At 41.5% G+C, this 26,995-nt stretch overlaps 1 protein-coding gene across 2 annotated transcripts; it reads right to left on the bottom strand.

Moving 5' to 3' along the window:
- Positions 1-698: 698 nt before the first annotated feature.
- Positions 699-17,591, bottom strand: LOC110527990 (protein PHTF1). Of its 2 annotated transcripts, none has more exons than XM_021609710.3 (18): positions 17,261-17,591; positions 16,889-16,959; positions 16,550-16,663; positions 14,811-14,867; positions 14,658-14,727; positions 14,391-14,549; positions 14,025-14,199; positions 13,787-13,904; positions 5,769-5,924; positions 5,442-5,681; positions 5,234-5,362; positions 4,760-5,029; positions 4,521-4,652; positions 4,306-4,392; positions 3,977-4,132; positions 3,794-3,889; positions 3,536-3,661; positions 699-2,796 (listed from the first exon to the last, which is right to left on the bottom strand). In XM_021609710.3, the coding sequence occupies exons 3-18, from the start codon at positions 16,577-16,579 to the stop codon at positions 2,776-2,778; spliced, it is 2,022 nt and encodes a 673-aa protein (XP_021465385.3). In that variant the 5' UTR covers positions 16,580-16,663; positions 16,889-16,959; positions 17,261-17,591; the 3' UTR covers positions 699-2,775. The 2 variants fall into 2 exon arrangements, with proteins under 2 accessions (XP_021465385.3, XP_021465384.3); XM_021609709.3 differs by having other exon boundaries at positions 16,889-16,956; positions 17,261-17,572.
- Positions 17,592-26,995: the final 9,404 nt, after the last annotated feature.

Raw genomic sequence — 26,995 nt, 5'->3', positions numbered from 1 at the left:
TTTGGCCTTGTGCTTTAGGTTATTGTCCTGCTGAAGGGTGAATTGGTCTCCCAGTGTCTGGTGGAAAGCAGACTGAACTAGCCTCTATTCCATTTATTTTATCCTAAAAAAAACAATGTTGTTGATCCATCCTCAGTTTTGTCCTGTCGCAGCCATTCAACACTTACGGTTTTAAGTTACCATTGGGCTTATGGTGAAATCCCTGAGCGGTTTCCTTCCTCTCAGGCAACTGAGTTAGGAAGGACACCTGTATCTTTGTAGTGACTGGGTGTATTAATACACCATCCAAAGTGTAATCAATAACTTCACCATGCTCAAAGGGATATTCAATGTCTGCTTTTCATTTGGTTTTTACCCATCTATCAATAGGTGCCCTTGTATTTATGCTTGCCATAACAAAAGGGTTGAATACTTATGTACTCAAGACAGTCCAGTGTTTAAATGTTTTGTTAATTTGTAAAAATGTTTACAAACATAATTACACTTTGACAATATGGGGTATTGTGTGTAGGCCAATGTGACAATATCTCAATTTAAACCATTTTAAATTCAGGCTGTTACACAACAACATGTGGAAAAAGTCAAAGACTGTGAATACTTTTTGAATGCACTGTATGTCAGTAATGAAACACTGAAAACCCATAAATAAATAAAGCCCCCATAAAATCTATATTAAATTCCCTTAAATATCACAAAAATACATTTAGAGTAGAGTTTAATATATCCTATTGAAAAGAAAATACATAATTAAGTTAGTTCAGTAATCCATTTTTAAAATCTATACATTTTTCATTGAAAAAGTATTCTATATAATCTAACAGCTATGTTTGAGAGAGTACATGTATGCTAAACAAAAATATGCAACACGCAAAAGTGTTGGTCCCATGTTTCATGATCTGAAATAAAAAAAAACACAAAAAGCTTATTTCTCTCAAATTTTTAGCACAAATTTGTTTACATCCCTGTTAGTAAGTATTTTTCCTTTAACTAGACAATCCATCCACCTGACACGTGTGGCATATCAAGAAGCTGATTAAACAGCATGATTATTACACACCTTGTGCTGGGGACAATATAAAGACCAGGAAATGTCATGCTGACTGCAGGAAAGTCCACCAGAGCTGGTGCCAGAGAATTTAATGTTCATTCCTCTACCATAAGAAGCCTCCAATGCCGTTTTAGAGAGTTTGGCAGTATGTCCAACCGGCCTCCCAACTGTAAACCATGTATTACCACACCAGCCCAGGACCTCCACATCCAGTTTCTTCACCTGCGGGATCGTCTGACACTAGCCACCCGGACAGCTGATGAAACTGTGGGTTTGCATAACCAAAGAATTTCTGCACAAACTGTCAGAAACCGTATCACGGAAGCGCTGATTCAGAAGGGTTGGGTTAAATGCGGAAGACATTTTAGTTGAATGCAATCAGTTGTACAACTCGTCGTCCTCACCAGGGTCTTGACCTGATTGCAGTTTGGCGTCCTAACCAACTTCAGTGGACAAATGCTCACTTTCGATGGCCACTGGCACACTGGGAAAGTGTACTCTTCACAGATGAATCCCGGTTTAAACTGTACCGGGCAGATGGCAGACAGCGTGTATTGTGTGGGTGAGTTTCTTGCTGATGTCAATGTTGTGAACAGAGAGAAAACCATGTGAAATCCATGGTGGCGGTGGGGTTATGGTATGGACAGGTATAAGCTATGGACAACGAACACAATTGCACATTATCAATGGCAATTTGAATGCACAGAGATACCATGATGAGATCCTGAGGCCCATTGTCATGCAATTCATCCACTGCCATCACCTCGTGTTTCAGAGTTATAATGCATGGCCCATGCCGCAAGGATCTGTACACAATTCCTGGAAGCTAAAAATGTCCCAGTTCTTCCATGGCCTGCATACTCACCAGACATTTCACCCATTGAGCATGTTTGGGATGCTCTGGATCGACATGTACGACAGCATGTTCCAGTTCCTGCCAATATCCAGCAACTTCGCACAGACATTGAAGAGGAGTGGGACAACATTCCACAGGCCACAATCAACAGCCTGATCAACTCTTATGCGAAGGAGATGTGTCGCGCTGCATGAGGCAAATGGTGGTCACACCTGATACTGACTGGTTTTCTGATCCACACCCCAACCTTTTTTTAAGGTAACTGTGACCAACAGATGCATATCTCTATTCTCAGTCATGTGAAATCCATTGATTAGGGCCTAATGAATTTATTTCAATTGACTGATTTCCTTATATGAACTGTAACTCAGTAAAATCATTGAAATTGTTGCATGTTGCGTTTATATTTTTGTTCCATGTACATATCAAACCACACTGGAATGTCCAATTATTTTATAAGAATTAGTTAATTTTCGTTTCCTATTCCATAGTTTCTCCATGTCTTAAAATGGTTTACATTCAAATGTCCAGCAAATTTCTCAGTGTTCAGAAGGCACCCATTGGCTACTGTTTCTCCATGTGAGAGCCAGGAAGTGGTCAGGTCCAGGGACATTCCAGATTCAGGCACTGGGTTACTGGAACTGCTGCAGCAGATGTAGTAGTCAAGGATGTGTATATCATTCATTGTCAAGAGTTCATGCTTGTGTATGACCACAATGGTATTGTGTGATTGAAAGTTCAATGTTCCTGGGAGGGAAGGCACTGAAATGCATAGGCGATCACTCAGTAGAATTGCACACTTTGCACAGATAGCAAGCTGTGGATGGTAGGAGTTGGCAGTCTCCATTGTCCAACAGTTAGTGGTTTAGCATTAAGGCTTGATCTTCCACAGCTGTAGAAGAGACAACAAGGAGGGTGCATTTAAAAACACAGCACATATACTCACTTTTGGAAGTTAATACAAATGTACTAGGAGGAAAACAACTCTGACAGAGGCAAGTCAATTAAGATTTTTTTATTTTTTATTTATTTATTTTTTGGGGTTGGAATTTTACCCCAATTTCGTGGTATCCAATTGTTTTAGTAGCTACTATCTTGTCTCATCGCTAAAACTCCCGTACGGGCTTGGGAGAGACGAAGGTTGAAAGTCATGCGTCCTCCGATACACAACCCAACCAAGCCGCACTGCTTCTTAACACAGCGCGCATCCAACCCGGAAGCCAGCCGCACCAATGTGTTGGAGGAAACACCGGGCACCTGGCAACCTTGGTTAGCGCGCACTGTGCCCGGCCCGCCACAGGAGTCGCTGGTGCGCGATGAGACAAGGATATCCCTACCGACCAACCCCTCCCTAACCCGGACGACGCTAGGCCAATTGTGCGTCGCCCCACGGACCTCCCGGTCGCTGCCGGTTACGACAGAGCCTGGGCGCGAACCCAGAGTCTCTGGTGGCACAGCTGGCGCTGCAGTACAGCGCCATTAACCACTGCGCCCCCGGGAGACTCCCAACAAGTTATTTTTTACAATGACGGCCTACCCCGGCCAAAACCAGACGACGCTGGGCCAATTGTGCTCCACCACATTTCAGTGTTCTGCTACAGCACTGTGGTATTAGAAGTGTCTCCACTCACTCTGATGTTGAAGCCGAGCAGATCGCTGACCACAGCGGAGACTGCAGACAGGATGACCACACGTGTGATGTTGTAGATAAGAGGGTTCACAGTCAGACCCAGCAGTCGGAAGGGGGTGTCAAGCTCCTGTAAAAGGGTTGGTATGAAAAGTTAGAGATGCTTTCACTGCACGTTATGCTGAATAAACTACCACCAGCCCAGAAGACGAGACTAAATCCAAATATTCATAATGTGGCTAAAGTTTAAAGACATGCTTACTTTCATTAATTTTGTTGCAAGCTTCAGAACATTGTTCACTATGTTCAACATTTCTTTCTTGTTGGGCTTCTTTTCCATCTTAAGATACAAGTTGATCTGAAAGAATTGAGGAGATGCATTACTGAAAGTATTAAAGTGGTCTGTCTGCGTGTGCACGTGTGTGTGTGTTGTAGGGAGCCTCACCTGTTCCGTCAGCAGCACTGACACGTTGCTGTATTTACAGTTGGTCTCGGAGCCCAAGGTGGCCAGGCGGAGCAGGAAGAGGATGAGAGAGGAACCCCACACCATGAGCTCCCAGTTGGTCTCAGAGTCCAGGAAGGTGTGGTGACTGTTCAGGAGCTGGGAGTTAGAGATAGAAAAAAAGAGTACTCAATCTTTCATCGATTGAGTTTCTACAGGTTGGACCTTAACCAATGCCCATTCATAACAAGGGGAAGGTAAATCATGGTGTTTCCTGGAATCCTGTGTATTTATCAGAGATACAGGCACTCTTTCTTATAGATATGTCTGACCTGTGTACACAAGATGAAGGCGATGGAGAGGGCCAGGAGGAAGATGGAGGAGACGATGACATCAACGGAACGCTGGGGCCCACGTCTCTGTGATGGGAAAAAAAAGGGTAAGACATTAATCAATGAGGGTAAGACATTAATCACCCCCTACTGGTCAAAGCCATACACTGAAGTATACCTAAAAAAGTCATAGGAGTAGTGAGAGTAAGTCAGACCTTGAGGAAGGAGCGGAGCGACAGCCACATCTTTATGTTCTGCACATTCTTCAGCCTGAAATGGGGGATTTCCCACTTCTTAGCCTTTCGTGCTGAGGTGATGTGGTTGAAGAGTTTGGCGAAAACAAGCCGCTGTTGTTGAAAGAGAACCACGCAAAAACATGTCAACCACACCATTTCCAGCATGTTTGTTTTGTAGTGGTATGTCTACTACAGTACAGTGGGACTAACATGCTGACCTGTTTGTAGGTCCTCTCTGCCACACACATCATGAAGAAGAAGAGTCCAGTGAGGCAAAGCCTCTCCACGGTGGTGATGAAGAAGAAGGCGTAGATCTGGGTGTTGGGCGGCCCCACCACCATGACAGCCAGCTCTACCAGGGACAGAGAGCTCAGGCGCTTCATGTCCAGCTGCTGTGCCAGGCGGAAGACAAAAGGAAGCAGTGCCAGTGTGGCAGTGAACAACCCCCCCAGGGCTAGGTAACCCATGCCTTGCTCCACCACCTTCACCTACACAGAAGAAATTACCTATGTTAGGAGGACAGTGGCATGGAGCACAGAGTACACAGCCCTAATAGTGTTTCTATAAATATAATCAGACAGAACCCCTTTCCAGTCCTAAAGATTACAGACCTGCATTCCCTCTGTATTGGATGTGTGTTAATTCTACCAAAAAGGCATCAGTGTGTAATGAAGTGGTCATAGGAGGTGTACCCGTGTGAGGATGATCCCACTGATCTCCAGTACTGACATATCTGCTTTCTTGCACTCCCCCTGCTCCCAGATGATGACACTGACCCGGTCTCTGGATGGGTGGCACGCCTGCAGCCACGATAGATGGCCCTGTGGGGAGAGAAAGCTGGTGAGCCGATATATACTTACCCTTTCTGTGATTAAAGTGAGTCCTTGTGGACGGACCAACCTGCAGCAGGGTCTCATCATCACTGCTGAGAGTGGTGAACGGGGGGAGGGTCAGGCCAGGGCCGTATCGCCCGTCCCCCTCACTGTCACTACTGCCAGTGGAGGCGGTGTCAGGCCCCTGAAGAAGCTCCTCCCATATTGTGTCATCTGTGTCAGAAGCCGGGCGCTCCAGTTCGGTCCTAAGGCGCTCCACGTCATGAGGTTTCACCTTAGTGTCCATGGCACCTCCACTACTTTCCTCCTGTGCAAATAATAGGTCAAACTAAATGCCCCCCTTTCACTCTGGCTACAATAAACAGAACAGGACTCACTGCCTCTTAAGGTTTACCTGAGGTGATGAGGGGTTAGAGAAGGAGTGAAGGCGTCTCTTCCTGAGGACAGAGGCAGGTATAGTTCCAGCTACACCAGTAGGTAGTTTTTCTTTCTCATCCTCCTCACTTGAAAGTTCGTCAGAGGCCCCAAAGCCTGACTTTCTCTGGTGGTTCTGGAACAGCATCACAATCAACAATAGAATCCACAGGATAAACAGCAACACAACCTTGGTAGCCAAAATGTCAATCACAGACAAAGCCCCATCTTAAAAGCCCCGCCCAGCCTTACAACCCGCTAAACAAATTTGCTCAGGCAACCCAAAAGGTAACAAATACATTCTGAGATTCCCCACACACATGAAAATAGGAACTTTTGGAACTCTGGTAGCCCTTAACACTTGAACCTTATACGGGTAAAAATAGCAGATTTAGGCAGTGATAAGCACCTTAATTTTAATGCAGTGGCTGTACAGTAACATGCTATACATTATGTCAGAGCTCAGGCTCTGCACTTCACAGTGCTTTATAGGTTTTGACTGACAGCTGTTCTGAACTTGAGCACCTAGTGCATCAAAAAGTTGCACACATCCCTCCCTGCTGAGTGAGGGAAACGCTGTAAATTAAGAGGACTTGATGAGATGTTAATAAATTACATTAATACCGCTTTGATGTCATACAAGCAAGCCAAACACCCGTGAATCCAAATGTGCACTTCACATTTACATTTAATTTAAACTCATGTCATATACAGTGTAAGGCTGTCCCCGAGAGTCGTCCTGTTCTTTCGACCAATCGATTGGTTGAAAATGTTTTAAATTTATATTTCCATATACACTACTGTTCAAAGGTTTGGGATTACTTAGAAATGTCCTTGTTTTTGAAAGAAAAGCACATTTTTTGTCCAATAAAATAATATCAAATTGATCAGAAATACAGTGTAGACATTATTAATGACAATTGTAGCTGGAAACAGCTGATTTTTAATGGAATATCTACATAGGCATACAGAGGCCCATTATCAGCAAACATCACTCCTGTGTTCCAATGGCATGTTGTGTTACCTAATCCAAGTTGATCATTTTAAAAGGCTAATTGATCATTTGAAAACGCTTTTGCAGTTATGTTAGCACAGCTGAAAAGTGTTGTGCTGATTAAAGAAGCAATGAAACTGGCCTTCTCTAGACTAGTTGAGGATCTGGAGCATCAGCATTTGTGGGTTTGAAGCTCAAATTGGCCAGAAACAAAGAGCTTTCTTCGGAAACTCGTCACTCTATTCTTGTTCCGAGAAATAAAGGCTATTCCATGCGAGAACTTGCCAAGAAACTACCCGCAAAACACCAGTCTCAATGTCAACAGTGAAGAGGCGACTCTGGGATGCTGTCCAGTGTCTGTGTTCTTTTGTCCATCTTAATCTTTTATTTTTATTGGCCAGTCTGAGATATGGCTTTTTCTTTGCAACTCTGCCTAGAAGGCCAGCATCCCGGAGTCGCCTCTTCACTGTTGACGTTGAGACTGGTGTTTGCGGGTACTATTTAATGAAGCTGCCAGTTGAGGACTTGTGAGGCGTCTGTTTCTCAAACTAGACACTCGAATGTACTTGTCCTCTTGCTCAGTTGTGCACCGGGGCCTCCCACTCTTTTTAAAACCATCTACATACAGTTGAAGTCGGAAGTTTACATACACCTTAGCCAAATACATTTAAACTCAGTTGTTCACAATTCCTGACATTTAATCCTAGTAAAAATTCCCTGTCTTAGGTCAGTTAGGATCACCACTTTATTTTAAGAATGTGAAATGTCAGAATAATAGTAGAGAGAATTATTTATTTCAGATTAAATTTCTTTCATCACATTCCCAGTGTGTCAGAAGTTTACATACACTCAATTAGTATTTGGTAGCATTGCCTTTAAATTGTTTCACTTGGGTTAAACGTTTCGGGCAGCCTTCCACAATAAATTGGGTGAACATTCCTCCTGACAGAGCTGGTGTAACGGAGTCAGGTTTGTAGGCCTCCTTGGTCGCACACGCTTTTTCAGTTCTGCCCACAAATGTTCTATAGGATGAGGTCAGGGCTTTGTGATGGCCACTCCAATACCTTGACTTTGTTGTCCTTAAGCCATTTGCCACAACTTTGGAAGTATGCTTGTGGTCATTGTCCATTTGGAAGACCCATTTGCGACCAAGCTTTAACTTCCTGAGCTGTTGCTTCAATATATCCACATCATTTTCCACATTTTCCTTCCTCATGATCCATCTATTTTGTGAAGTAAACCAGTCCCTCCTGCAGCAAAGCACTCCCACAACATGATGCTGCCACCCCTGTGCTTCACGGTTGGGATGGTGTTCTTCGGCTTGCAAGCCTCCTCCTTTTTCTTCCAAACATAACGATGGTCATTATGGCCAAACAGTTCTATTTTTGTTTCATCAGACCAGAGGACATTTCTCCAAAAAGTACCATCTTTGTCTCCATGTGCAGTTGCAAACCGTAGTCTGGCTTTTTTTTAATGGCGGTTTTGGAGCAGTGGCTTCTTCCTTGCTGAGTGGCGTTTTAGGTTATGTCGATAAAGGACTCGTTTTACTGTGGATATAGATACTTTTGTACCTGTTTCCTCCAGAATCTTCACAGGGTCCTTTGCTGTTGTTTTGGGATTGATTTGCACTTTTCGCACCAAAGTACATTCATCTCTAGGAGACAGAACACGTCTCCTTCCTGAGCGGTATGACGGCTGTGTGGTCCCATGGTGTTTATACTTGCATACTATTGTTTGTACAGATGAATGTGGTACCTTCAGGCATTTGGAAATTGCTCCCAAGGATGATCCATACTTGTGGAGGTCTACAATTTTTTTCTGAGGTTTTTGCTAATTTCTTTGGAGTTTTCCATAATGTCAAGCAGAGGCACTGAGTTTGAAGGTTGGCCTTGAAATATATCCACAGGTACTCCTCCAATTGACTCAAATGATGTCAATTAGAAGCTTCTAAAGCCATGGCATCATGGAATTTTCCAAGCTGTTTAAAGGCAGTCAACTTAGTGTATGTAAACTTCTGACCCACTGGAATTATGATACAGTGAATTATAAGTGAAATAATCTGGCACCACAACACAGCAAGTGTTAGTTTCTTACTTGTTTCTGAATTAAAATGTCCTTTCCCGAAATCCCAATTTGTTTAGGATCCTTGCTCTCTTTACATGAAACATGTAAGCATCACATGCGTGTGACCAATAGTGCCTGACCTATAGCCTATCATAATCACATCAATAAATTGGTTATAAACTCTGAACACAGTAATGTCGACAGCAAAATGGATGCAGAGAATGTGAAAAAGAAACTCGAAACGAGCAAATGTTTACTGGTTGCTCAGGAGGGAAAGGGGAAGTCAGATCTGTGGAAGACATTTGACGTAGTTATGTAAACTACTGGAGATCAAGAAAAAGGAGGGTATAGAAGCAAGTGCTGCATGAGTATTAGGATTGCCAAAAAGTTGCTGTTAGATTACAATATTTTTTCTGACCATTTGGAACAATGTAAACAACACTAAATGAATAAGTGTACCAGAGAGTCTGTTCTAAGGAAAAAAAGATATACAAAGCCTTTATTACAGCAGACTAAAAACAGTTGCATGCATTCGTGAATTGCGGTTTATTTATTGCATATGCTAATTATTCAAAGCTCCCTTTGTTATTCAATTTTAAAACTAAAATGCTTGATTGCATTTCAAAGCATGAATGTCTCATATTAATTTGTTCATGCCATCACACAGCATGACTGATTGATACAGTAGGCTGTATTGAAATATAGGCCTAAGTAAATTACGCTATTAAGACTGAACCGGACACAGTCTTAGGCCTACAGCTAGATGGCTGAGTATACAAGGCTACTTTACAAAGCCTACTAATGATAACGACATTAGTTATTATTATAAAGATGATCATAATAATAATTGTAATAATAACAATTAGAAGGAAATAAAAAAAAATGAGGGTATAGGAGCAAGAGCTGCGTGGATATTGTGTGTGACAAACAGGTGCTGTTAGATTACAATATTAATTTTCTGCCTGTTGGAACAGTGTAAACAACACTAAATAAATTATAAGTAATACCAGTCTGTTCTAACAGAAAACAATTGTAAAGCCTTTATTACGGCATGGCAATTATTAAAAACAGCCAAATCTGTGAAATTTCTTTATCCGTCATTTTGCCGTTGTATGAGGCTTGGTGCTCACGGAATCAGTAGGCTATTAAACAAACACTCAAACAGAAGAAAGATCTGCCTTATTTCTGTAGATATACAGTACCAGTCAGAAGTTTGAATACACCTACTCATTCAAGGGTTTTTCTTTATTTTTCCTATTTTCTACATTGTAGAATAATAGTGAAGACATCAAAACTATGAAATAACACATCTGGAATCATGTAGTAATCAAAAAAGCAGCCACCATTTGCCTTGATGACAGCTCTGCACACTCATGGCATTCTCTCAACCAGCTTCATGAATGTATTTCAATTAACAGGTGTGCCCTGTTAAAAGTTAATCTGTGGAATGTATTTTCTTCTCAATGCATTTGAGCCAATCAGTTGTGTTGTGACAAGGTAGAGGTGGTATACAGAAGATAGCCCTACTTGGTAAAAGACCAAGTCCATATTATGGCAAGAACCGCTCAATTAAGCAAAAAATAATAATTACTTTAAGACATGAAGGTCAGTCAATATGTAAAATTTCAAGAACTTTGAAAGTTTCTTCAAGTGCAGCCGCAAAAACCATCAAGCACTATGATGAAACTGGCTCTAATGAGGACCACCACAGGAAAGGAAGACCCAGATTTACCTCTGCTGCAGAGGGTAAGTTCATTAGTTAACTGCACCTCTGACTACAGCCCAAATAAATGCTTCACAAAGTTCAAGTAACAGACACATCTCAACATCAACTGCTCAGAGGAGACTACGTGAATCAGGCCTTCATGGTCAAATTGCTGAAAAGAAACCACTACTAAAGGACACCAATAATAAGAAGAGACCTGCTTGGGCCAAGAAACACGAGTAATGGACATTGGACAGATTTCCACCAGTCTTTTGGTCTGGTAAATCCAAATTGGATATTTTTGGTTACAACAGTCATGACGTTGTGAAACAGAGTAGGTGTGTAAGGGCTATTTGACCAAGAAGGAGAGTGATGAAGTGCTGCATCAGATGACCTGGCCTCCACAATCACCTGACCTCAACCCAATTGAGATGGTTTGGGATGAGTTGGACCGCAGAGTAAAGGAAAAGCAGCCAACAAGTGCTCAGCATATGTGGGAACTCCTTCAAGACTGTTGGAAAAGCATTCAAGGTGAAGCTGGTTGAGAGAATGCCAAGAGTGTGTAAAGCTTTCAAGGCAAACGGTGGCTACTTTGAAGAATCTCTAATATAAAATGTATTTCGATTTGCTTAACATTGCCGGTTACTATATGACTCCATATGTGTAAGTTCATAGTTTTGATGTCTTCACTATTATTCTACAATGTTGAAAACAGTAAGAATAAAGAAAAACCCTTGAATGAGTAGGTGTGTCCAAACGTTTGACTGGTACTGTCACACCCTGATCCGTTTCACCGGTCTTGTGCTTGTCTCCACTCCCCTCCAGGTGTCGCTCATTTTCCCCATTATCCCCTGTGCATTTATACCCGAGTTTTCTGTTTGTCTGTTGCCAGTTTGTCTGGTCTCATCAAGCCTACCAGCATGTTTTTCCATACTCACTTTTCTCTCTAGCCCTTTTCTAGTTTTTCCAGTTTTGACTACTCTGCCTGCCCTGAACCCGCCTGCTGTTCTGTACCAGTCTGACTCTGCCCTGGATTACCAACCTCTGCCTGCCCTTGAGCTGTCGTCTGCCTGCCCCCTGTTTTGTTAATAAACATCTGTGATTCGAACGGTCTGCATCTGGGTCTCATCCTGTATATGGATGATGTATAAAGCCTGGCACATTTAACAGTTAGGCTGTTGATTATTGACCTAATTAAGTTGGGGTTTGCTGGCTCGTCAATTTTCTTAGACAATTAGGTTAAGCCCTATTTCGCACAGGACTAGTATTACTAGAGAACGTTGGTTATGTAATAATTACCTCAGAATGTCTGTTATTCCAGAGGACGATTAGGACGGGATTAATTTTTTCCAAACTGCCCCCTGTAATTCTTTATTCTTTTCAAAAAAATGGACAGTTATGACAGAAGCCTGGAGAGTTTTTTTTCTACACAAAGATATTTCAACAAGTCCAGGTGATAACAGTGTCGCCATAATATTTGAATTGAGGAAGTGTGATAATCATTAGGATATTTTAGCGATCTGCAGTAGACCTCCTAAATGCCCCCCAGCCTTCAGATGTGAGCTGAACAGTGCACTTGCACTGTAGATGTGTTTTAAGGCTATGGATGTAAAAGTGAACTTATCATTCTCAAAATTTTAGGTCATTTGTATGCTGCTTTGCGATCTATTAACCACAAGGGTTACATTAAATAGGTGCAATATTTTTCACAGGTGCATTTGGCAATATTCAATTCATACGCACAAAACATATGAACAAAAGTATTCACTGTGAAAGTTGATACATGTAGGCCCTTCATTTTTAGCCTATGCACAGTTATTGTTTTCTTGGTCAAACCGTGAGCAACACCTGTCAAACTCAAACATTTCTCTCAAAACACAGGGATGCCGATTTGCACGGGACTAGTATTGTCAGAGGACCTTGGAGTTCACCAAAAAACAGTCGGTTATTGTGGCTGGAATTGTTACTTTCCCTGTCATGTACAAATTATTGACATGGCAGATTTGGACAGGACTAAAATTAGATTTATTAGTGTGGCTCCATTATTCTTACATAATCATATACAATTTCAGTATCACGTCTTAGAATGATGGATTGTGCCATCCGTGCGACCACCGCAGTGGATTAGTCAACTGAGACAGGCATGAATTAGACAGGTGTTTTGTGCACATTGAAAACAAATACAATTGCAAACGCTCGACTAAAGAAATCTCGGTCGACCAACAGCCTATCGACCAAACATTCGACCAGTCGACTAAATGGGGTCAGCCCTAATACAGTGTCAACGTTTATGATCACTATGTTTGATGTTCAGTTACAAGATGACATGGCGTCATACCCTGGGTTGTTCTGAACAGAATGAGCCTGTTTGTCTATTGTGAAGAGATGCACCTGAATGCACTCATTACTCCTTTCTATGGGGACCAAAATTACGATCTATTTATCTGAAATGCCTTGTGAAAGTCTAACACTGTAAGATCGTATTTTACAACTTAGCTAGTCACGTTGGCAATAAAACACGTTTTGAAATGATGCCCAACTGAAACTTACTGCGATTTATAAAATGGGCCGTTTTTGTATTGCATGAAACAACAACAGTGATTGTGTGATGGCAGGGATGCAGCGTTGTGCTCCAAACAAAACAACTACAAGTGTGCTTGTTCTAGTTCCTCAACGGCACAGCTAGGAGAGCTCAAAAAAGCACCTTGTAGTTGAAGACTCTTCTTTGAGTCATAAAAGTGCATTTAAATTAAGGAACTTTGGAGAGGTGTGTGACCACTTGGAGACACCAGTTAGTCCTCTCATTCAAACCCTTGTCATTTTTGTTATCTTATGTTGCACCTACCACACATTTTGCAGGAATATTCTTATCATGTTACTGAATGTATCAAGAGTATTTTCAGACTTTGCTATCAACAAATGTGGCGAAAAGTACAGTAAATGTAAAATGCACATAAAATCAACAGTGTAATGTTTGGATTCAGTCTTGTGTCAGGTGAACTGTTGTGTCCTCAAATTTGGTGTAATAATTTTCCCATTATCTTCAAACTATTCCCTTTCTATTGCTTCCATGGTTATGCATTTCATATTTCTTCTGTAAGAAACAATTCAATTTAGCCCCATCCATACAGGACAATTCCTAGAGTGTAAAGGGTTAACGACTGCTTGACTCACAAACATGAATTATTGCTATATGTTCAGGTAGAGGATCTGGTCATTGTCTGTATGGCCTTACCCTTCTCTCCTCTGATCTGTATAACCTCTGGTTTTCCTCCAGCTGCCAAGGCTGCAGCTCAGTGTCCCCATCGTTCCCCTGTCCTTCTGTTCTCTTCAATCCTCTACCCTTCCTTGGCCTGAATGAATGTTGAGAAATGAGGGAACATGTTATACAGTGTGAGAGCAGTTTGCAAGAGTGTATAAAAGGGTGAGCACACAGCTGTGTGTGTGTGTGTTACATGCTGTAAGAGCCCAACCTCCTCCTTCGTGCAGGGCTGGTGCTGCTCACAGGGCTGTCTGAGGGGCTCCGGTTGGACTCAGTGGACACTATCTGGCAGTGCACTGTCCCCAGCAACAACATCAGACACATGGGCCCAAATAGCTCACTAGCACTGGCTGCAGGAACTTCCATGTACAACACTGATGCTGCCACTGCAGAGAGAAAGCCATTAAGTTAACAGGCCACCCAAAAATGGTAGAAACCTGCTCTTTAGAGAGTTAGTGAATGACAGAATTATTTACTTTAAGTCGATAAATAGTATATCGTATGACTTCTTAACAGTAGACAACAAGCATGATCTGACCCATGCCTAAAGCAATGTTAATGTGAGATGCGAGTTTACCTTGCATCAAGTAGAGCACCAGGATACAGGTGGAGATGGACCTGGAGGTCACCTGGATCCACCATTGGAAAAAGAAGGGGAAGAGGAGCACCCTGACAAGACCCTTACGAGTCAATGCTGTCCATGGACTATCTGGCTTTGCCTTGCTGAATGTGGATCCTGGAATAGAAGAGAGCCAATCAATAGCGTTGCATGCACCATATCCATCCAATAAGCGACATTGTGTAAGATATAAGATATAACACCTTGTAATAAATGGATACTCACCTCTTACTAAGTCAACATCAATGAGGTTTGTCTTGATGTGGCCAGACCTCTTTGGTTTACTGTCAATACCCTGTGGGGGTGACACTTATCTTAGTGACAAATGCTGATCATATAAGAATTGTGTGCATATTAGGCCAAATGCCATGAACTTACATTAAATTCTGCTTGCTCCAGAGATTTCTCCCAGACCTGCTGATCATATGCACCAATCTGTTGACACATGCACACACTTCAGTTTGTATCATCTCATGTAGGGGATTTTAGACCCTCATTACATTGTCAGTAAGTCTAGCATGTCTTAGGGGCCATTTACATTAGTAAAATATGTCTAGTGAGATCTCTCTTCAACATCAGATTTGCAACTTTTCTATTTACACCAGCCTGGGATGTAGTGTGGCCAAAGCCACATTCCTGCGTCATGTGAGTGCAACTATTAGCATATCGTAAATACCATAGTATTTAGACAATCAAAATAAGGCTAGAAATTGAAACTATACGGGAGCTTCTCATCTAAACCATATTGCACATAGTGTTGCACACTTGATTAATGCAATGATTCACACATATATGGATATTTTAAAAGCCTTTCATGTTCAATTTGTCTAACAGAGCAAGAAAGCTGTGTACTTGTATTAAGGCAATTACGGTAATTCGGGCAGGGACATGTGGTGTGGGAGAGACTTTTTCTTAAAGGGTAACTCTCAACCCCAATTTCAGCCTTTGCCCGACCCGACCCGTTCAAGTTTAACAAATATTAATTCAGGTGAGATGTTGTGGGCGGGGGGAATATCTCATGAATATTCATTTTGGGGGTGGGTAAACCTGATCCCACCATGTTCTCACTAAAGCTTACTTACCAGAAGTGCACTGGCACTCTGATAATAAAATAATGTGCATCGTGAGAAAATACATCTCTGCACAGTTAGCTCACAGTGGTAAGGCGGCGAGTTCCTGACATCTACTGCCACTTGCGGTGTAAGTTTGAATTCCCCATTGAGCTTTATAAACTTGACACTTTGCCAAAGTTTTAAAAAATGGCATTGTTTAGAAAAAGTGCAAGGTTGAATTGAGTTTGTGCACACGCGCACTTCACAAAGGAGGCGTTCCCAAATGGAAATATGCAAATATATGCTACAACGAGCCAACAGGATCTCGCTAGCTCGTGCTTGGCTTTGCCCACCCCTTTGTTTTATCTGCCCACTATGCTTCATTTGCGCCCACTGTAAACAACACAGATGAACCATCTTAGGTTAGTTATAAATATCTTTGCCAATACGGCAAGCTTCAAATTCAAATACTTCAGGCGCCATTGGGAGTTTTCCATAGGAATACGTGGATGACGTCAGCGCTATCACTATTGGTGCATTCAAGACAACTGGTAACTCAGAATAATACGAGGTCAAATCATGACGTCATGATCTACAGATGGGAAAGTCGGAGCTCTAGAAAGAGGCCCAAGTTCCCGAGTTGGAATTCCGAGTTGGATGACTGTTCAAAAGGATTTTTCCTCAGTCGGAGCAAGTTTTTTTTTGAGTTCCCAGTTGTCTTGAACGCACTCAAGTCAAAAGTCTGAGATTTCCGAGTTACCAGTTCCCAGATGTTTTGAACATGGCATATCATCTACTGGTTTTACATACCTCCGGAGGTTTTATTTTGGCAAGTCAGTTAAGAACACATTCATATTTACAATGACGGCCTACACCGGCCAAACCTGGACGACGCTGGGCCAATTGTGCTCCGCCCTATGGGACTCTCAAATCACAGCCGGTTGTGGTAATGTGGGACATCTCTTAAAGAGATTTTAATCTAGATCTGTCTCTTTACACTACACAAGTATCTCTCCTGGACCTAGCTTGTGTTGTCAAAGTAGTGTAGTGTAAAGAGGCCCTTACCTTCTCTTGATACCAAGCTATTCTTGCCATTGTTGTTTTATGACTGTGATGAAGATTGTGTCAGGTCATTTTGCAGGGGCCACAGTGGCAGATAAGATCTGACTGCAACCCAGGCTTGTCAAAACAAAGGAAAGGAAAGAACATTAGAGATAAAGCAAAAACAAAGCCATTGTGGAGTACAAAGAGCATTCACACATATCATGTTCACTCAATACCAGAAATAATCACTGATAACTGTAGTTTACTGTTTTTAATTGTGCTGCATGTACATTTGTTATACTCAATACAAAACTACTGTTAGCTGTATAGGCTACAGAAAGTCAACTGACTAAAACTTACCCCAAAGCCAAAGGATAATGTGGTTGAAGATAGGTGATACAATGATCCTACTGTATTCGGGTGAAACTCTACTAGAGATAATTCCAAAAACATTAAAAGATCAATCATTCCTCTTAGAACCATCATCCAGGAGCAGTATCAAGTGGGATGGCGCAGTAACGTTGTAGGATTGCAAACTAGCTAGCTCTGCCTCGCCATCATCATCATCATTCAAGCAACCTCAGCTAGGCTATACTTTTCAACTCGAACAAAACACGTTTCAACTTCTACATTTGCCACCATTCAAAATAGGTAAACAGATTCGCGGCACATTTAGCTAATCAAGAAACCAGTACAGTAGTGCTATATTAGCAATAGAAGCTAGCTAGCTACCATTAAGCAAAGTTAGCTCGCCAGCTTTTCTTCAGCCCAGGAGTGGCGCGCAGCTCGACGGGGTAAACTAGCTAGCTAGCAGCATCTCGACTGCGGGAATCGCAAAGATTTATGAGCAATTTATTTTATTTCAGTTATTTAAACGATTTTCCAAATGCAAACTTCGTTGTCAGTTGCATTTCAAGTCGAATTCATAGGAATGCACACCGACATGGCTCTTGCGATTATTTTTTTTCCGGGTTAATCCGATTCATTTCAGCCTGCTTGTTGACAATTTTCAGAACTGTCAAATCTGTGCCGCGTGTGGTCTGTGGAAAATCCACATTATAATAAATAACTTGTTACAGCTCGGCTAGAGTGTAGGCCTTACCACTCTAGATTTGTAGAATAAACATCAATGCATAGTAAAATAAAGATTTTTACATTATGTTGATTTCCATAGCATTACTTATAACTATTTACATTTTTTGTCACTGTTGTTTTTTGTCCACATTATTGTATTGTACTGTATTTGTCATCTATCCTCACAGTTCCTGCTTGTCCAATAGAATGATCAATCCCTAGGGTACTGTTTCAAACACCATGTCACACTAGTTAAATGAGTTAAATCTAAAATTAGTTAAATCTAAAATCCTGAAAACTGCAATGATTTACACAAATAAATAGAAGGCCTATAACAAGTAGACTACACAGGCATAATTACACAAAATAATCACAAGAAGACCATCCATGTGGTATAATAGCCCCAGAAGGAAATAACGTTTATCCAGAGCTTGGGTTACATTTGAGATATTGTCACTGAAGTCCTGGGTGTTGGCTGATGGTTGTTCTTGGTCGGCTGCAGCACACACCAACTTGCTCTTGACCTTCTTATTGGAGCTGATGATGAAGATGGGACTGAGAGAGGCATAACAGGAGGAGAAGAAGACCCTCTTGTCAGCCACCATTGGAGACAACTTGGCTACCGTCAGCATGTAAATCCAGATGACATTGTCTATGCGGAAGAATATAACATTCAGGGTGAAGGCAGGCATGGTGCCATTGCGCGGGCCAATAGAGACAATTCTTGCTGTGATGCATCCATGTTGAGGAGCCACAGCCGTGCTAAGGTGGGCACAATGAGGCTGGGAAGACAGGACTTAAGCCTGGACAAAGCTGCAGGGGCGATGGTCACCGCCTGGAACACACTGAGCATACAAGTGATGAAAGTGGACAGGGCCCGGGCGATGCAGTAGGGGTAAATGACCACCTTGCACTCTCTTAGTTATTGGACAATGATTGCAGAAAGCATATCCTTACCTGTGACTATTAATAAAGAAACGTGAACACAGTATTGGTCATTCAGTGTGGTTAATTACAGTATAAAGCATGTTGTACTCTGTAGGGATTATTAGGGCACAACATTAGAACACTCACTTCACCCCTCCTAAGACTCACTACAAAATGTAACCAAGAGTAAGAGTTTTTTTATTTTCAGATGACAGCATTAATGTCAATAATGGCCATATTCAACAGAAACCTCAATTAAAAAATCTATGGCATAACGCAACAAACAGTAATGTTTTAGGATGGCCTGTTCAATGGGGTAATATTCATTATTAGTGCACCCATAACCCAGCAGTGGTTTTTGTTATTGTTGATGTAAAAGCAGCTTGATTTAGTCATTCAACGTGCACAGCTGGCGCCTTGCACTGCTCACTTCTGTTCTCTCCTGTCCTGGGAGTATGTCTTCAGGGCCACAGCAGCAAAGGTCATTATCTAGCAATAACGCATGTTTAGTCTAAATCGGAGCACTGGGAAAGTAGCCTTCTATTCTGATATCCACTCTTCACACTTCTTTATTAACCTACAAGAACAATCATCCTGTTTCGCAAAACCTCTGCTGCACAGTGGGGAGTAACAATCCTGACAGTGTACATTTCTAACCCAGCGTTGCTCCATTCTCAACATATGAATGAAAGATGGTAATGTCGTGGTTTAGCTGTGCTTAAGACATAACAGTGTATTTTAGACAGCACCCTTAACTATAAGTCGAACTTGGAATAAAGTCGACTCATGCTGAAGGATCCTTGATATAGGCTAAGGTGACATTTGAATTTCACTTGCTACTCATTTTCAACCCACTATGAGATCAATAAATTGAAGTGGTGTAATTTCCCCATGTTAGTATCAATATGTTGACATGAGTACAGGACTAATTAGAGCACAAGCTCATGCATGTTCTTCTCTAGGGATTCTATCATGTATTCTACATAGTAAGCAGAGGGTTTTTAATAAGTTTCCTCCAAAGACTAGACTTGTTTTTTCCCCTTTCGAATTTCTTTATAGATTTATTTTTCATTTCAATGCCTCAAACAGGTTGTCAAAAACTACTGACGACTGTTGAACATCTAAATAAGTATACTCTCCCAGGAGTAAATATACCTTTCAGTGGAATTCCAGTCTGTTTTTATGGACCAAGGTCTTTGCTTCAGCACTTTTATCTCCGACAGAGGAGCCAGCGTGACAGTGAGGCGTGTTTCACATCAATGACATCAAACAAGCTCAAGTCTATCTGACTTGTTATGCATCTCATTATAAAACATCAATCACAAAGTAAAACAAACACACATTGCTCATACTTCATTTTTCAGTTTGGGGTAACTATTTTACTCCTATGTCAGACCTTTTTGAATGGCAAAAATGATACACTTGTCTTGTCACATCATTCTCCAGAGGGGGGCACTGTAGGCTTGTTGTTAGTCCTTACCTGGACTGTAGCAGAAAGCGATTCAAAGAAACCATAGAAAAAGAACGAAATAGAACAGTATGCCTAGTCTATGAGAATTTAAAGTGATAATTATGGCTGGGAATACATTGAGCATTAGACAAAGGGTTTTGTCCCAATTCGAATGCTTTCTTTGCACAATAACTTGACATATAGATACTTCTTGAGACCTCAATTTCCTTTTATTTGGTGTCATTCTGTCCTCAGTCCTGATTACATGTTCTGGTGCCATATAGCCACAGCTGGAACAGATGCAGTCATCTGTATTGATCTCAGGTAATTGGAGGGAGATGAAAGAGGAGCCTAAAGTCAGTGGACCATGCTGATCACCACCTACAGTTACTGAATCTCTCTGAGAGTATAAGTACACAAGGAAACTCACTAGCCAAGGGGACTTTGGTCTGGTTTACAAACACACTAGTGATCAGACTCCAACATACAGAATTCCTCTCAGGTAAAATAACTGATGTATGCAACGGCCTTCTGAGATGATTGTATATATTGACAAATACTGATTTGACATATATTTTCATATCCTTTATCTCTGCAACCACAGAATCAGAGGAGGTGGTCTGGGGAGTGCTGTACCTGTCACTGTGGTTGATGTCCCAAGAAACACTGCTGTCGTCTTGGCATTCCTCCTGGCACTGTACCAGGAGCACTTGCTCCTTCCTGCTGATGCAATCGTGCTGTACCTGGCCTGTGCCAACCTGCCTGTGGTTGGCGAGTGCTGCCCGCTAGAGACCCTGGCGAGCTTCCTGCAGCCATAGCCTTGTCCCTGGGCTCCTGGAACAACTCGGGCCTCATGCAGCACAGCATTAATTTGTTCGCTTCCCTTCTATGCAGTCCACGCAGGTGAACGGGGCTGTCCAGGTGGGGAGGGACGTGGTGCCCATGGCCCTGATGGCCAGTCTGGTTATCCTTGTGTTTCTGTACTGCCACAGCCAACAGGTGAAGGGACTCTGCAGCAGATTTGGGGCCAGTGGTGGGGCAGAGCAGCGGACAGCTAAGGCTGTAGTGGCCTTGGTGACCCTGTACATGTTCCTCTATGGGGTGGATAATGGACTGTGCACATATTATTCTTGTCGCTGTATGCAGAACTCAGCCCCCTGCTGATCATAACCACCAACAGGAAGATGAACAGCAGGCTGAGGTGTGTGGTGCAGGAGAGGCCTGTTCAGGACAGCGCCACTACACTATCTACTGTGTGAGTGAGGGACATTATTGTGGTCAGATATGGTTACAAAGATGAGGAATGTTGATTATTAATGAATTATGTTGCTATTAGAATATGGATCATAAAACATATAGAGCTAACATTGTACAATGTGAAATGTGTGGCAAAAGTATCTTGAACTCATGTACTCTAGTTTTTAAATTAGATTTTTATCCTGGTTAATATTTTTCAGCATATAACATTATTGTTTGAGCTGTTTTGACTTATGTCCCAAAGTTGATGGCATGCTTGGAATTACAGAACTGGAAGGTCATGAAACCAATATGTTGCTAGAAATGAACGTGTGTAGAAAATAAAAAGAGATGCATCGAAGCGGAGTTTGAGCCTTTTTTGTCACACGGTCCAATTAGTGAAATTACCAGGATATTAATCATTCCAGATTTGTCCTGTTATTGTTTTGTTTGTTCATTCATTATGCTCCTTCATCTTAATTGGGTGGAAGAATTATAACTGGATGACTAAAGCACACAATAGCTGTCAAGTGACTTCCAGCAGTCTCTTTCGAAGCAATTAACACTTTGAATAGGGTCTGCAAAATGTCTCATTGCTAATGAAGATAGTTAATTGCCCCACAGAGACCCAGGTATAGTCTCATGGGAAAACCAGCTATCTTTAGAACAAGAATGATACATTCAATCTCTGAATAGAAATATCTGATGGAAATGTGAGAGAGGGATGGTTTTCAATTAAGGCCAAATACTAAAGACTAAAGGCTAAGATAAAAGTATCTGATTGGTTGATATTATACATGTAGACATTTGTATCTACTTAGATGAAGCCATATCAAGTTAGAAGAAGTTGCATGAGGAAAGATATGCCCTTGATAAAGTTATTCACTATGGGTGATATTCCCATTTGCATGTAGTTGTATTCTACTTCAGGAAAATCCAGGGCTGAGTAAAAGGGACCTGGAGGGGTGGGGTTAAGAGTGTCTGAATGACAACTTGTGATTTCACAACCTCATTTATGTACAAAGAGTGAGTGATTAGTTTTATATGGCAAAAAATATTCTTAAAGGGCTTTGGCCACATATATTTTCATTTTAGATGCAACTTGTTTGTTAGATGCATTACATCAGTGGAGGTACTGCATGGCAAATCAAAAATCAAATAAAATGAAATTGTATTGGTCATATACACATATTTAGCAGATGTTATTGTGGGTGTAGCGATATGCTTGTGTTCCTAGCTCCAACAGTGCAGTAGTATCTAACAATTCACAACAATACACACATCTAGAAGTAAAAGAAAGGAATAAAGAAATATGTAAATATTAGATTGAGCAATGTCGGAGTGGCATTGACTAAAATAGAGTAGAATAGACTACAGTATATACATATGAGATGAGTAAAGCAGTATGTAACATTATTAAAGTGACTAGTGTTCCACTGTTAAAGTGGCCAGTAATTCCAAGTCTATGTACATAGGGCAGCAGCCTCTAAGGTGCAGGGTTGCGTAACCAGGTGGAAGCCGGCTAGTGATGGCTATTTAACAGTCTGATCGCTTTGAGATAGAAGCTGTTTTTCAGTCTCTCAGGCCCAGCTTTGATGAACCTGAACTGACCTATGACCTGGTAGGTCATAGGTCACAGAAATGGTCATGAATTGCAAATATTAATGACCAAGAATCTGACCCACCATGTTCTTGTAGAGATTGCAACTGTGTCATACACCAAACCATAAACAGAAATATAAATGAAATCTAATGCAGGTAGTAACACTTTATTCATGTTTGCACCGCTCCGTCAGGCTTTGATTCTTTATTGATCTATGTATAAAAAAAATACTCCTAATGTTTTTTAATATACAGTATGTCTGCAGTACAATGCTGGAAACAATACTAAATTCAGTTACTGATTTGAGTCCATAGTCACAGAGTAGAGAATTCAATTCTCCAATCTTTTCTATTGACGATAAAGTCCATGTTTCTTACTCTTCACACCACTGAAATCTGAATGGTTCATGACACAGACTCCGGTGGAATGAAGGATAGAATGCATGGCTAATTCCAGTCAGCCTATGAGTCCTTTCATTTGCCCCAATTCATAGCTGAGTACTCCTTGGAACCTTATCAGAAAACAAAACACAAAATGAGTCAAAATGGAACATTAAACACTGAGGAAACACTGAGGAGGGAAGAATGACATACTTATAGAGGGTGCAAGAGCCAGTTCACTCCAAGTATCTGTTAATTGTGCGTGTGTAAAGGGTGTGCCAGCCTCTCCCTGCACAAGATGAGACCTGCTCCTGTTCTGTTCCATTCCTCCAGTGTGTTCCAGGCCCAGGTGAATGCCTTAGCCCTGCTAGACATGTAGAGACAGCACTGATGCTTCTATGGTACATAATCACATAGTTTTGTATGTAATCCTGGACTAGGAACATTGTCTTTTTATTTTTGCAATACTGAGTAGAATATAACATTTCAATATCAAGACTGCTACCTGTCAATCAACGGGTTGAATGTATGGGTCACTGCATACTCTCCCTTTACATCGGTACTGTACATCTCAAATCTGACTCACCTTACTGGAGATTGACTTTTCAACTCTTGGTTCTTGTTTGATCCATACCTGGAAAAACAAAACACAATACAAATACAAATACAAAACATCAAACAACAGTCATCAAACACTATGAGCAAGTTTCATCAAAAGATTGTTACAAATATTTGAGGACTGATTTAAGAGTAATCATTGAAGACAAAAAAAAGTCAAGATGTGTCTGAGAGTTTTCTGTAAATTTGCATTGAAAGATAAATAAAATGAAGTAATCCAGATGAATCCTTTTTTCTGCAGTGCCTAATGTCAGTCTCACTGTCTTTTTACCTGCCCTATGTAGAGGCATTTTAGCTTACAGCATGGACCAATGGCATTGCAGCAAAAAGGGCAAGCCTCGCCCCCTCTATTTTAAAACTCGCCAATGCCCTAATATAGCCCTCCTGGACAAATTCTAATGACCGAATAAAATGTATCCCCCTCCCTTGAGAAACAAACTATCCCACCAACAAACACCTAACATTAGTTAATAGTATCGTTCCTTCCACATCCATTTGTACAATACAGTATAAGAAATTATATTAACACATTATCATACTCAAAGCATTAACAATCATAAACTGTTGAAATGGATAGACCATTTTGGCTTTATTCTATTACTATTATAGGTCAATACAGTAGATTGTTCAATAGCTTTGTCTTTGACTGTTTATGCTTGACAACAGTGCATCTATAGATGTAAGTTGTGCATCCTTGGTCAGAAATTCTATGGAAATGTGTGTGATATCATCTACCCAGCCCGTCACTCCTCCCTCTCATCCCTCAACTACCCCTCCTCCCCTCCCTTACCTTCCTTACCTTCTCACCAGAGTGGAACCTGTCTGGACAGGTTGACAATGGAATTTACTGGTTTACTGAAGGACTGCAACTAGGGGAGAGAACATGGAGATAAAAAATGAAACTGCATGCATCAAACTTATATGTAAAATAACAGTAATTTAATAGACACAGGTAGCCCCTTAAAGAGTGCGTGGCCAAAGAGCTCTTTTTTCATGTCATCCAACAATTGTAATTGTCTGGTGTTTGCTAAACGGCATTGGTACTTTGATTGGAATAGGTGCTTTGATCAGATGACATGAAAATAGAGCTCTTTGGCCACTCACACCAGTGGTGGGTTTGGCGTCGAAATGAGAACGCATGAACAGAAAATAACCCCATAACTACTGCAAAATATGGTGGTGGAACTTTAATGTTGTGGGGCTATTTTGCATCCACTGGTTTTGGGGCCTTTGCTAAGGTAAACGGCATCATGAACTTTACCCAGTACCAGGAAATGTTGTGCCAAAAACCTAGTTGCCTTGGCCGCAAGTGGATCTTCCAGCAAGAAAATAACCTCAAAAACACATTAAAGTCCACCAATAAATAGTTAATTGACCATAAAATCAACATTTTGCAATGGCCATGTGATTTGAATTGAAGATGGCAGTCCATATGCACAGACAAAGGATATCAAGGATCTGGAAGGATTCTGTATATTTGGGTATCCCATAGGGTGGCGCACAATTGGCCCAGCATTGTCCGGGTTTGGCTGGGATAGGCCGTCATTGTTAATAAGAATTTGTTCTTAACTGACTTGCCTAGTTAAATAAAGGTTAAATAAAATAAATACAAGTATGGAGGAATGGTCTAAGATCCCTCCCAATGTATTGTCCAACTCATAAAACATTTTAGAAAGAGGCTCAGTGCCATTGACCCCTACATTTTTTAGAAAAATTGTATCACTTGTTAAACAAAATATCTTTCTCCGAGCAATTGTGTTAGTCTAAAATAAAAAAATAAAAAATATTGACCATACAATATAGCTCAGTGTTTGAATTATTTACAATATTTCACACAGTCATTTTTGCTCATCTTAATCAAGAGTGTCAACAATTTTGGACCCCAATGTACGTATGTGTCCCATAGCTCTATTTCCACTTCCCCAGTTCCAGAGGGAGAGGAGAGGACAATGTTTCAACATGCCTGGAATGCTGCAATGCGGGAAAGGAATACAGCAACACCTCTATATTCTGCTTCCTGCCTGAATGAGAACATGTTTCAATTCTGTGATAGTAGATATCATATCAACATGAATGCACAGTTTTTGCAATGCCAGTTTATTCTATTTGGTGTGTTCTCATGTAATGTGTAAAGAAATTGCTGTCTCTATCTTGACTTCATGCCCTGTTTGAATATATTAACAGGACTATTCCAGAGTCCCGAATAACGCATTGAGGTCTATCATGCAGGATTCTCTAAACAATAGTGATATTGACAAATGTCTTAATGCAACCATGTGGTGAGAGCATATTACTCTGATCCAGTTGAGGACACTGAATATCAGATGAGCCCCTGGGTGAAACAGGCCACACAGTCGATAGAGGGATGTGGAGTTGCAAGAGCCCTCTGAGGGCCCGGGGCCAGCCACAGCCACAGTCTCCTCCCAGCCTATACTTTCAGGTGAGATATGTGCTGCTCTGTCTGGACTTGCACAACATTCAAGGCTGGCTGTAATCTTCCCCAGAAACGCTTTGGATCAGAGAGAGTGCAGCTCTGAGTTTCACCTTTAGCCAACACATTACTCAATGCCAAATATTGTACAAGCAGAGACAAAATAGAAGGGGAAGGCGGGGAAGCAAAGCAGAACCCAATCACAAGGCAAGAAGACACTTTGTGAAAATTTGTGACAAGCCCACCTGGCAGTACAGTAGATGAACACACAGTCCATATAAGGAAATCAGTTAATTTTAATTAATTAATTAGGCCCTAATCTATGGATTTCACATGACTGGGCAGGGGTGCAGCCATGGGTGGGCCTTTGAAGGCATAGGCCCACCCACTTGGCAGCCAGGCCCACCCACTGGGGAGCCAGGCCCAGCCAATCAGAATGACTTTTCCCCCAAAAAAGGGCTTATTACAGACAGAAATACTCCTCAGATCCCTCAGGTGAAGAAGCCGGATGTGGAGGTCCTGAGCTGGCGTGGTTACACAAGCTCTCTGGTTGTGAGGCTGGTTGGACGTACTGACAAATTCTCTAAAACTACGTTGGAGGCAGCTTATGGCGGAGAAATTAACAATCAATTCTCTGGCAACAGCTCTGGTGGACATTCCTGCAGTCAGCATGCCAATTGCACTCTCCCTCAAAACTTGAGATTTTTGTGGCATTGTTTTGTGTGACAAAACTGCACCTGTGAGGAGT

This window comes from Oncorhynchus mykiss, chromosome 7, assembly GCF_057628025.1.
Source record: "Oncorhynchus mykiss isolate SJ-2025 chromosome 7, ASM5762802v1, whole genome shotgun sequence".
In the NCBI taxonomy this organism is placed as follows: domain Eukaryota; kingdom Metazoa; phylum Chordata; class Actinopteri; order Salmoniformes; family Salmonidae; genus Oncorhynchus; species Oncorhynchus mykiss.
The sequence above is the reverse complement of the archived record's forward strand: the minus strand, read 5'-3'. Positions and strand labels throughout refer to the sequence as shown.

What these genes read in the sequence shown, in the direction of transcription:
- LOC110527990 (XM_021609710.3), bottom strand. Translation starts at nt 16,579, where the DNA reads ATGGCAAGAATAGCTTGGTATCAAGAGAAG. An exon ending in AGCCCTGCACGAAGGAGGAG is followed by an intron (nt 13,905 to 14,024) that starts GTTGGGCTCTTA and finishes ACATTCATTCAG; the next exon opens with GCCAAGGAAGGGTAGAGGAT. An exon ending in TTGCAACAAAATTAATGAAA is followed by an intron (nt 3,662 to 3,793) that starts GTAAGCATGTCT and finishes ACCCTTTTACAG; the next exon opens with GAGCTTGACACCCCCTTCCG.